At 43.0% G+C, this 12,608-nt stretch overlaps 1 protein-coding gene across 1 annotated transcript; it reads left to right on the top strand.

The window, feature by feature from the left end:
- Positions 1 to 9,157: 9,157 nt before the first annotated feature.
- LOC125506721 (desmethyl-deoxy-podophyllotoxin synthase-like) lies at positions 9,158 to 10,880 on the top strand. Its single transcript, XM_048671460.1, has 2 exons — positions 9,158 to 10,069; positions 10,266 to 10,880. Exons 1-2 carry the CDS (start codon positions 9,158 to 9,160, stop codon positions 10,878 to 10,880), a joined length of 1,527 nt encoding a protein of 508 aa, XP_048527417.1.
- The last annotated feature ends 1,728 nt before the right edge of the window (positions 10,881 to 12,608 follow it).

Below are 12,608 nucleotides of genomic sequence, written 5' to 3'. Positions count from 1 at the left end.
CCCAGTCTCGATTCGTGCCAACCCAACAGACACTTTCGGAGATACCTGTAATGCACCTTTATAGTCACCCAGTTACGTTGTGACGTTTGATACACCCAAAGCACTCCTACGGTATCCGGGAGTTGCACAATCTCATGGTCTAAGGAAATGATACTTGACATTAGAAAAGCTTTAGCATACGAACTACACGATCTAGTGCTATGCTTAGGATTGGGTCTTGTCCATCACATCATTCTCCTAATGATGTGATCCCGTTATCAACGACATCCAATGTCCATGGTTAGGAAACCGTAACCATCTATTGATCAACGAGCTAGTCAACTAGAGGCTACTAGGGACATGGTGTTGTCTATGTATCCACACATGTATCTGAGTTTCCTATCAATACAATTATAGCATGGATAATAAACGATTATCATGAACAAGGAAATATAATAATAACCAATTTATTATTGCCTCTAGGGCATATTTCCAACAGTCTCCCACTTGCACTAGAGTCAATAATCTAGTTCACATCGCCATGTGATTAACACTCACAGGTCACATCGCCATGTGACTAACACCCAAGAGTTTACTAGAGTCAGTAGTCTAGTTCACATCACTATGTGATTAACACTCAATGAGTTTTAGGTTTGATCATGTTGCTTGTGAGAGAGGTTTTAGTCAACGGGTCTGAACCTTTCAGATCCGTGTGTGCTTTACAAATCTCTATGTCATCTCCTAGATGTAGCTACCACGTTCCATTTGGAGCTAATCCAAATAACTGTTCTGCTTGGAGCTATTCTAAATTGTTGCTCCATTATATGCATCCGGTATCTCTACTCAGAGCTATCCGGATAGGTGTTAAGCTTGCATCGACGTAACCCTTTACGACGAACTCTTTTACCACCTCCATAATCGAGAAAATTCCTTAGTCCACTAGTTACTAAGGATAACTTTGACCGCTGTCCTGTGATCCATTCTTGGATCACTCTTGTACCCCTTGACTGACTCATGGCAAGGCACACTTCAGGATGCGGTACACAGCATAGCATACTGTAGAGCCTATGTCTTAAGCATAGGGGACGACGTTCGTCCTTTCTCTCTATTCTGCCGTGGTCGAGCTTTAAGTCTCAACTTCATACCTTACAACTCAGGCAAGAACTCCTTCCTTGACTGATCCATCTTGAACACCTTCAAGATCATGTCAAGGTATGTGCTCATTTGAAAGTACTATTAAGCGTTTTGATCTATCCTCATAGATCTTGATGCTCAATGTTCAAGTAGCTTAATCCAGGCTTTCCATTGAAAAACACTTTCCAAATAACCCTACATGCTTTCCAGAAATTCTACATCATCTCTGATCAACAATATGTCAACATATACTTATCAGAAATTCTATAGTGCTCCCACTCACTTCTTTGGAAATACAAGTTTCTCATAAACTTTGTATACACCCAAGATCTTTGATCATCTTATCAAAGCATACATTCCAACTCCGAGATGCTTACTCCAGTCCTCAGAAGGATTGCTGGAGCTTTGCATACTTATTAGCATCTTTCAGGATTGACGAAACCATCCGGTTGTATCACATACAACCTTTCCTCAAGAAAATCGTCGAGGAAACAATGTTTTGACATCCTATCTGCAAGATTTCATAAATAATGCAGTGATCGCTAACATAATTCTAACAGACTCTTAGCATCGCTACGAGTGAGAAAGTCTCATCATAGTCAACTCCTTGAACTTGTTGGAAAACATCTTAACGACAAGTCGAGCTTTCTTAATGGTGACACTTACCATCATTGTCTGTCTTCCTTTTAAAATCCATCTGTACTCAACAGCCTTACGACCATCAAGTAGTTCTTCCAAAGTCTACACTTTGTTTTCATATATGGATCCTCTCTCGGATTATATGGCCTCGAGCCATTTATCGGAATCCGGGCCCACCATCGCTTCTCCATAGCTCGTAGGTTCATTGTTGTCTAGCAACATGACTTCCAAGACAGGGTTACGTACCACTCTGAAGTAGTACGCATCCTTGTCATCCTACGATGTTTGGTAGTGACTTGATCTGAAGTCTCATGATCAATATCATAAGCTTCCACTTCAATTGGTGTAGGTGCCACAGGAACAACTTCCTGTGCCCTGCCACACACTAGTTGAAGAGACGGTTCAATAACCTCATCAAGTCTCCACCATCCTCCCACTCAATTCTTTCGAGAGAAACTTTTCCTCGAGAAAGGACCCAATTCTAGAAACAATCCTTTATTGCTTTCGGATCTGAGACAGGAGGTATACCCAACTGTTTTGGGTGTCCTATGAAGATGCATTTATCCGCTTTGGGTTCGAGCTTATCAGCCTGAAACTTTTTCACATAAGCGTCGTAGTCCCAAACTTTTAAGAAATGACAGCTTAGGTTTCTCTAAACCATAGTTCATACGGTGTCATCTCATCGGAATTACGTGGTGCCCTATTTAAAGTGAATGTGGTTGTCTCTAATGCCTAACCCATAAACTATTGTGGTAATTTGATAAGAGACATCATGGTATGCATCATATCCAATAGGGTGCAGTTATGATGTTCGGACACACCATCACACTATGGTGTTCCAGGCTGTATTAGTTGTGAAACAATTTCCACAATGTCTTAATTCTGTGCCAAACTCGTAATTCAGATATTCATCTCTATGATCATATCATAGATATTTTTATCCTCTTACCACGACGATCTTTCAACTTCACACTGAAATTACTTGAACCTTTCAATAATTCAGACTCGTGATTCATCAAGTAAATATACTCAACATCTACTCAAATCATCTGTGAAGTCAGAATATAACGATATCCACTACATGCCTCAGCACTCATTGGACTGCACACATTAAAATGTATTACTTCCAACAAGTTGCTTTCTAGTTCCATTTTACTGAAACCGAGGCTTTCAGTCATCTTGCCCATGTGGTATGATTTGCATGTCTCAAGTGATTCAAAATCAAGCGAGTACAAAACGGTCCATTTGTATAGAGTTTCTTCATGCATATCTACCAATAGACATGGTTCGCATGTCTCAAACCTTTCAAAAACGAGTGAGCCCAAAGATCCATCAACATGGAGCCTCTTCATGCGTTTTATACCGATATGACTTACGTGGCAGTGCCACAAGTAGGTGGTACTATCATTACTATCTTTTGGCATGAACATGTGTATCACTACGATCGAGATTCAATAAACCATTCATTTCAGGTGTAAGACCATTTGAAGGTATTATTCAAATAAACAGAGTAACCATTATTCTCCTTAAATGAATAACCGTATTGCGATAGACATAATCCAATCATGTCTATGCTCAACGCAAAACCAATCTCGATGGTAGAGGGAGCGTGCGATGCTTGATCATATCAACATTGGGAACACTTCCAACACATATCGTCAGCTCACCTTTAGCTAGTCTCCGTTTATTCCGTAGCTTATATTTCGAGTTACTAACACTTAGCAACCGAACCGGTATCTAATACCCTGGTGCTACTAGGAGTACTAGTAAAGTACACATTAACATAATGTATATCCAATATACTTCTATCGACCTTGCCAGCCTTCTAATCTACCAAGTATCTAGGGTAATTCTGCTCCAGTGGTTGTTCCCCTTATTACAGAAGCACTTAGTCTCGGGTTTGGGTTCAACCTTGGGTTTCTTCACTAGAGCAGCAGCTGAATTGCCGTTTCATGAAGTATCCCTTTGTTCCCTTGCCCTTCTTGAAACTAGTGGTTTCACCAACCATCAACAATTGATGCTCCTTCTTGATTTCTACTTTCGCGGTGTCAAACATCACGAATATCTCAAGGATCATCATATATGTCCCTGATATATCATAGTTCATCACAAAGCTCTAGCAGCTTGGTGGTAATGACTTCGGAGAAACATCACTATCTCATCTGGAAGATCAACTCCCACTCGATTCAAATGATTGTTGTACTCAGACAATCTGAGCACAAGCTCAACAATTGAGCTTTTCTCCCTTAGTTTGCAGGTTAAGAAAATCGTCGGACGTCTTATACCTTTTGACGTGGGCACGAGCCTGAAATTCCAATTTCAGCCCTTAAAACATCTCATATGTTTCGTGACGTTTCAAAACGTCTTTGGTGCCTCAACTCTAAACCGTTTAACTGAACTATCATGTAGTTATCAAAACGTGTATGTCAGATGTTCGCAACATCCACAGACAACGTTCGAGGTTCAGCACACTGAGCGGTGCATTAAGGACATAAGCCTTCTATGAAGCAATGAGGACAATCCTCAGTTCACGGACCTAGTCCGCATAATTGCTACTATCAACTTTCAACTAATTTTTCTCTAGGAACATAACTAAACAGTAGAACTATAGCGTGAGCTACGACATAGTTTGCAAAATCCTTTTGACTATGTTCAGAATAATTAAGTTCATCTTATGAACTCCCACTTAGATAGACATCCCTCTAGTCATCTAAGTGATTACATGATCCGAGTGAACTAGGCCGTGTCCGATTAACACGTGAGACGGAGTAGTCAACGTCGGTGAACATCTTCATGTTGATCGTATCTTCTATACGACTCATGCTCGACCTTTCGGTCTCTGTGTTCCGAGGCCATGTCTTCACATGCTAGGCTCGTCAAGTTAACCCTAAGTGTTTTTGCATGTGTAATTCTTGCTTACACCCGTTGTATGTGAACGAAAGGATCTATCACACCCGATTAACACGTGATGCTTCGAAGCGACGAACTGTAGCAACGGTGCACAGTTAGGGGAGAACACTTCTTGAAATTTTAATGAGGGATCATCTCATTTACTACCGTCGTACTAAGTAAACAAGATGCATAACATGATAAACATCATATGCAATCAAATAGTAGTGACATGATATGGCCAATATCATATAGCTCCTTTGATCTCCATCTTGGGGCTCCATGATCATCTTGTCACCGGTATGACACCATGATCTCCATCATCATGATCTCCATCATTGTGTCTTCTTTAAGTTGTCTCGTCATCGACATGCAAGTCGTGATTCCTTTGACAAGTACAAGAACATGATCAATCTCATACATCACATATATCATTCATCACATCCTTTTGGCCATATCACATCACATAGCATACCCTGCAAAAACAAGTTAGACGTCCTCTAATTGTTGTTTGCATGTTTTACGTGGCTGCTATGGGTTTCTAGCAAGAACGTTTCTTACCTACGCAAACCACAACGTGATATGCCAATTGCTATTTACCCTTCATAAGGACCCTTTTCATCGAATCCGATCCGACTAAAGTAGGGAGAGACAGACACCCGCTAGCCACCTTATGCAACTAGTGCATGTTTGTCGGTGGAACCGGTCTCACGTAAGAGTACGTGTAAGGTTGGTCCGGGCCGCTTCATCCCACGATGCCGCCGAATCAAGATAAGACTAGTAACGGCAAGCATATTGAACAAAATCAACGCCCACAACTAACTTTGTGTTCTAGTCGTGCATAGTAACTACGCATAGACCTAGCTCATGATGCCACTGAAGGGGAACGTAGCAAAAATTCAAAAATTTTCCTACGTGTCACCAAGATCTATCTATGGAGAGACCAGCAACGAGGGGAAGGAGAGTGCATCTACATACCCTTGTAGATCGCTAAGCGGAAGCGTTCAAGTGAACGGGGTTGATGAAGTCGTACTCGTCGTGATTCAAATCACCGATGACCAAGTGCCGAACGCACGGCACCTCCGCGTTCAACACACGTACAGCCCGGTGACGTCTCCCACGCCTTGATCCAGCAAGGAGAGAGGGAGAGGTTGATGGAAGATCAGCAGCACGACGGCGTGGTGGAAGTAGCGGGATTCCAACATAGCAGGGCTTCGCTAAGCGCTGCGGGAGGAAGAGATGTGTCATGGGAGGGAGAGGGAGGCGCCAGGCCGTAGATTGGTTTGCTCCTCCTTTTCCCCACTATATAGGAGCCAAGGGAGAGGGGGAGGCGCAGCCTTGCCCCTTCCTCCAAGGAAGGGTGCGGCCAAGGGTGGAGGAGTCCATCTCCCCAAGGCACCTCGGAGGTGCCTTCCCCCTTTAGGACTCTCCCCTTTTCTCTTCTCTTGCGCATGGGCCTCTTGGGGCTGGTGCCCTTGGCCCATATAGGCCAAGGCACACCCCCTACAGCCCATGTGGCCCCCCGGGGCAGGTGGCCCCACCCGGTGGACCCCCGGGACCCTTCCGGTGGTCCCGGTACAATACCGGTGACCCCGAAACTTGTCCCGATGGCCGAAATAGCACTTCCTATATATAATTCTTTACCTCCGGACCATTCCGGAACTCCTCGTGACGTCCGGGATCTCATCCGGGACTCCGAACAACCATTCGGGTTACCGCATACTAATATCTCTACAACCCTAGCGTCACCGAACCTTAAGTGTGTAGACCCTACGGGTTCGGGAGACATGCAGACATGACCGAGACGTTCTCCGGTCAATAACCAACAGCGGGATCTGGATACCCATGATGGCTCCCACATGTTCCACGATGATCTCATCGGATGAACCACGATGTCAAGGACTTAATCAATCCCGTATACAATTCCCTTTGTCTATCGGTATGTTACTTGCCCGAGATTCGATCGTCGGTATCCATACCTTGTTCAATCTCGTTACCGGCAAGTCTCTTTACTCGTTCCGTAACACATCATCCCGTGATCAACTCCTTGGTCACATTGCGCATATGATGATGTCCTACCGAGTGGGCCCAGAGATACCTCTCCGTTTACACGGAGTGACAAATCCCAGTCTCGATTCGTGCCAACCCAACAGACACTTTCGGAGATACCTGTAATGCACCTTTATAGCCACCCAGTTACGTTGTGACGTTTGATACACCCAAAGCAATCTCCTACGGTATCCGGGAGTTGCACAATCTCATGGTCTAAGGAAATGATACTTGACATTAGAAAAGCTATAGCATACGAACTACACGATCTTGTGCTAGGCTTAGGATTAGGTCTTGTCCATCACATCATTCTCCTAATGATGTGATCCCGTTATCAATGACATCCAATGTCCATGGTTAGGAAACCGTAACCATCTATTGATCAACGAGCTAGTCAACTAGAGGCTTACTAGGGACATGGTGTTGTCTATGTATCACATGTATCTGAGTTTCCTATCAATACAATTATAGCATGAATAAGACAATTATCATGAACAAGGAAATATAATAATAACTAATTTATTATTGCCTCTAGGGCATATTTCCAACAACACTTCTATCTATTAATTAGCTAGCTCACACAAACACCTAAATTAACCCCCCAAAACCCCCTAAACACACCACCCCCCTTTCAAAAAAACACAAAAACCCCAGCCCCTGAAATGCTGACGCGTGGATGCCTATTGGTCCCGGTTGGTGTCACCAACCGGGACCAAAGGCCCCCCTGCCTGGGCTGGCTGCAGCGGTCACGTGGAGAACCATCTGTCTCAGTTCATGTAAGAACCGGAACTAAAGGCCATGGGCATTAGTAACGACCTTTTAGTCCCGGTTCATAAATCGGGACAGAAAGCCCTCACGAACCGGGACAATAGGCCCTTTTTCTACTAGTGTATATTTGTTAAAGAGCATAAAATAAGAGGAGAATAGGACATGTCTCAACTGATAGTGATGCAATGGTAAGACCTCACGACAGCCAACTACGTGTAAACTTTGTTTTTTGGACCTTATGTACACATCGTTATTAAGATACTTTTAGAAGTAATATTTATTCTTTTGTCTATTTTTTAGGCCACTCAGTTCTCTTATTTTCCGGACAGTTTTGCTAATGATAAGTGGCAAAAGGTAAATGATCTGAAACAAGACATAATATAAATAGGCAGCTGTGTATTGAGTTTGAGGTAGTTTCGTCTTATCTCTAACTATGTTCAAATTATTTCTTAGCAATGTACTCTCCAAACTGCATATTTTTTATTTCGCATGCAGCCTTGCATGCACAAGGCATAAAAGTGTGTGGCGCTACGATTTCTGGAGCACCCCAAAGGATTGTTTCTTTTGTTTAATTTTTATTTTAGTTGGATCTCACCTTCTCTCTTAACCTCTTGAGGTTTAGTCACATGTTCTATGATATTTATTCTTCATTGCGGCTTATCAACATCGCGCTCATACTTGCTAATGGTTCTGTTCTTCTTTGTTATTGCAGGAGCTTTTGAGTTTCCATAGTTTAACCTTCCAAATAAGCATCTTATAGATGGACCATTTTATGACATTATTTTCTTTTCAGGGTGTCTGTTGTACATATCAATATACATTATTTAATACACAGGTGTTCTGGAATTTGAGTATTTGACACAAATAGGGATACATCATATGGGTTATAGGAATGGTAAGCATTCCAACGTCAGCAACACAAGTGTAATTTTATACCACTTTAGGCGTTCATAAGTGTAAGATATTCTTAGGCATACAAATATTAGGTATTCTTTGTCTATTTTTGTAGGCCTCCTCTGTCATCAATGTACTTACTTAACCAATGATTTTTTTCTCAATACAATGAGTTATTACTAAACAATATATCCAGTTTAGTTGGGCCTAAATCCGCTATGACATTTGCAGGTTATGAGCTACTAAGGATAGCTTTTCCCATGCCTTCTTTTTGTTTAGCTTTATTTCATTTCTTCATCTCACACATAATATTTACAACCATAGGATTGGACTTTAAGAACATCACCAAAGTAATTTTCCATGTCCTGCATAAAGAATGTTCTGTTTATTAGGTTTTCAATTTTTATGGTATGCTCCTTTGAGTAATTGTCCAATCCGAGCACGCATGTTGTACTCTCACCTTTGATTGCCACTTGGCTCCAAAGGAGAGAACTGGCCACTATACTGCAATGTTTGTGCACATGGTGAGTTTTTGCATAGCGCGTGCTGCTTTTTCTGGCCAAACAACATATAATTGATTTTCCATGACTAATAACAAAGAGAAACTATCTCATGTAATATATAACAGAAGAATGTTAAAAAAGTGTTCTCAATTAAAGACAACGCTATTAAAAGTTTCTACACATGTTTATAAAAATGTGTGCATATTAATAATACTAGCTCGTGCAACTGACGACCATTATAAATAAATGGACATGCTTCGGTCTGCTAGTCTGTTGTAGATACGCGTAACCCTTTGGCGCACATGGAGCTGCCATACTACTCGTACCACTTGGCCCTATGCATCTTGTTGGCTCTCCTCTACCATGCCGCCCTACGCGCCGCCGCCACCGCTGCCACCAGGCGTCCCCGCCCGAAGCTGCCTCCCGGTCCGTGGCAGCTTCCCATCATCGGCAGCCTGCACCACCTGTTGCGCGGGCTCCCACACCACATCATGCGCGACCTCTCCCTCCGCCATGGCCCGCTCATGCTGCTCCGCGTGTGCGAGCGCGAGGCCATCGTGGTCTCCTCCGCCGAGGCCGCGAGGGAGATCTACAAGGGCAACGAGGCCACCTTCTCGGCGCGGCTAAGCAGCCCGGGCATCGACGAGCTCTCCAGGCACGGCCAGGGAATCGTCTTCGCGCCCTACGGCGACCACTGGCGGCTGCTCCGCCGGATCCTCATGATGGAGCTGCTCAGCGCGCGGCGAGTCAAGGCATTCCGACGGATCCGCGAGGAGGAGGCGGCGCGCCTGGTCTCGTCGCTTCAGGCGACCTCCGACGGTCGACTCGTCAACATCGGCGAGCGGCTGGAAGAGTTCGTGACAGACTCGGTGGTGCGTGCCATCTTTGGGGACAGGCTGCCCGATAGGGCCACGTTTCTGAGGATCGTCAAGCAAGGAATGGACCTGTCGTTGATTTTCGGCCTCCGGGACCTCTTCCCTTCGTCGTGGCTAGTTCGACTTGTGCCGCGCGGCGGCGGCGGCAAGGCGGAGCGGCACCGTCAGGAGGTGTTCAGCGTTATGGGCAGCATCCTCAAGAGTCACGAGGAGAGGAGGGCAGCCAGAGAGGGAGATGCCGAGCACGAGCAGGACATGGTCCAAGTGTTACTCAGGATCCAAAAAGATGCCACTACGCGAGTCTCCCTAACCGATGGAGTCATAAGGGCACTCCTCATAGTAAGCTCTCTCTTGTCTCTCTTTCTCTTGTTACAACCAAGGCTTTATATTTAGGCCTGGTTATTATATATACCCATCTAAGAAACAACTCGTGCTATCTTATTAGTATAATTTATACGTCGCATATATCCTCCTCTCTAATAGTTTTACAGCCCTTTTTTTGATTGATATTACTTGCTTGTATCCCTCCCAACAGGATGTCTTTGGTGCAGCACTCGACACAGCTACTACTCTACAATGGGCGATGGCTGAACTAATGGCGAACCCAAGGGTGATGCGGCGCGTGCAGTCCGAGGCAGATTGTGCTCTCGCAGGACAGGCTACAGTACAAGAGGCCGCACTAAAGAGCATGCAATACCTCAGGGCAGTTATTAAAGAGACCTTGCGACTACACCCTCCTGCCGTGCTCTTCCCTAGAATGTGTGTGGGAGACTGCAAGATTCAAGGATATGATGTACCACGAGGGATGATTGTGCTTACCAACACATGGGCATTCTCTAGGGACCCCAAGTATTGGGATGAGCCGGACAAGTTCATGCCAGAGAGGTTCGAAGGCGAGGGTGTTGCCGACTTGAGAGGAATGGACTTCGAGTTCACTCCTTTCGGTGTTGGGCGGCGGATTTGCCCTGGGATCGATTTTGCGTATGCAAACCTTGAGATTGCTTTGGCTAGCCTTCTTTACCATTTTAACTGGGAGCTGCCTCTCGGAGTTGAACCAGGCGAAGCGGTCATGACAGAGGAGTTTGGAGTCACTGCTCGAAGGAAGGTCAACCTATTTGTGCGTCCAATTATTCGTGTTCCCCTTAGATGAATTACACTTGCAAAACCACATGCTCTTACTATAAGTAGCTCACATATGTGTACCTTATGTAATCATATATAATATGTATTTGTATCAAACCCCAAGAATACTCCTAGGCACCCCGTAGTTTTATGTGGCAAAACGGCTGTCGTAATGTCTTACATTTCCTTGAATACTTGTAGCTATTTGCTTCCATCTATAATGTCTTTATCTATGACAAAGGTTATTGTCACTAATGGTCAAATTATTTGTTCTCATGTATTCCCTAACAGTACACATCTACCATAGGGGATCATTTCAAGGAACTCGTTCATTGATCTCCCAACCACTGCATTAATATAATGCACACAACCCACGAAATTGACTATTATAACCTTTACCAAAAGAAATAAGGTAAACTCTTCTTTTATTTATTGTTTACTCGGGAAGTTCTTTTTTTGTTGGGAAGTTTACTTTTTTTGTATGGAAGGTTGCCTCGTTGTTGGGAAGTTCACCTTGTTGTGAAAGTTCACTTCTTTACAGTTTTGTTACGATTTCATATTTTTTTGTCCAACTTCACCAGTCAATGTTATGCAGTTCAATGCATGCAGTTTAGATGGTTACCTCACCTCGAACTGTTCAGAAAAAATCGCAAAATAGTAATTTTGTAAGTGATAGATAATATTTATGAAAAATCAGTAATTTCATGCGAACAAGACAGAAAATTTTCTAAATTTGGTATTTGTAAATGCATTAGGGTGTCTGAGAAATAACTAGTTGATCATCAAATTGTTAGAGTTAAGTAAACCAAATCAAACCCTATCATGAACCCAAAAAAGTAGCAATGAGCTAGATTCAGAATTCTAGTAAGTAGATTGCTAAGTTGGCATGAACACAAAAATGGTTTATGGCAAACTTTTTAAATTTATTCATGAATAAATTTGTTAAATAAAATATAGATGTTGCTTATGGTGAACTAAATTCAAACTTATAATGAATGCAGACAAAAACTACCATGATACAGAAAGATCGACTAGGAAACAACTATTTCTCAAGCAACCAAAAATTAGAAAATCACTATCTACCCCACCTTCTAAGCTGATGGCAGCACTTACATTTAATTAGATCATTGATGGTGTGCGTTGTTGCGCCAGTCCATTTTTCAATAATTTGATAAAAAAATTCATAAATGTTTGACACATGATCATGGGATAAACAATATCATAGGCAATAATATACTATTGGATCGGGCATTCGGTAGTCATTGAAAAAAACTAAACTGACACATATATTGGGGAGAAATCGAAAAGGTTTCAGTTTGTGATGGCTTGCAATGAGAAAGTAATAATGCTGGCGGTAAGCTAATTTAAATGTGGAGTGAAGGAGATATGCCCGTACTAATTCTAACATGACTCGGCACGATAGTTTGGATCGTGTGCCTCTGTTTCTTAGAAATTAGGTGCTGAAGGAAATATGCCCTAGAGGCAATAATAAAGTTATTATTTTATATTTCCTTATTCATGATAAATGTTGATTATTCATGCTAGAATTGTATTAACCATAAACTTGATACATGTGTGAATACATAGACAAAACACTGTGTCCCTAGTATGCCTCTACTAGACTAGCTCGTTGTGCAAAGATGGTTAAGTTTCCTCGCCATGGACATGAGTTGTCATTTGATAAACGGGATCACATAATTAGTGGAATGATGTGATGGACAAGGCCCATCCGTTAGCTTAGCATAATGATCGTTCA

The sequence above is a fragment of the Triticum urartu genome, chromosome 5 (genome assembly GCF_003073215.2).
Source record: "Triticum urartu cultivar G1812 chromosome 5, Tu2.1, whole genome shotgun sequence".
In the NCBI taxonomy this organism is placed as follows: domain Eukaryota; kingdom Viridiplantae; phylum Streptophyta; class Magnoliopsida; order Poales; family Poaceae; genus Triticum; species Triticum urartu.
The sequence above is the reverse complement of the archived record's forward strand: the minus strand, read 5'-3'. Positions and strand labels throughout refer to the sequence as shown.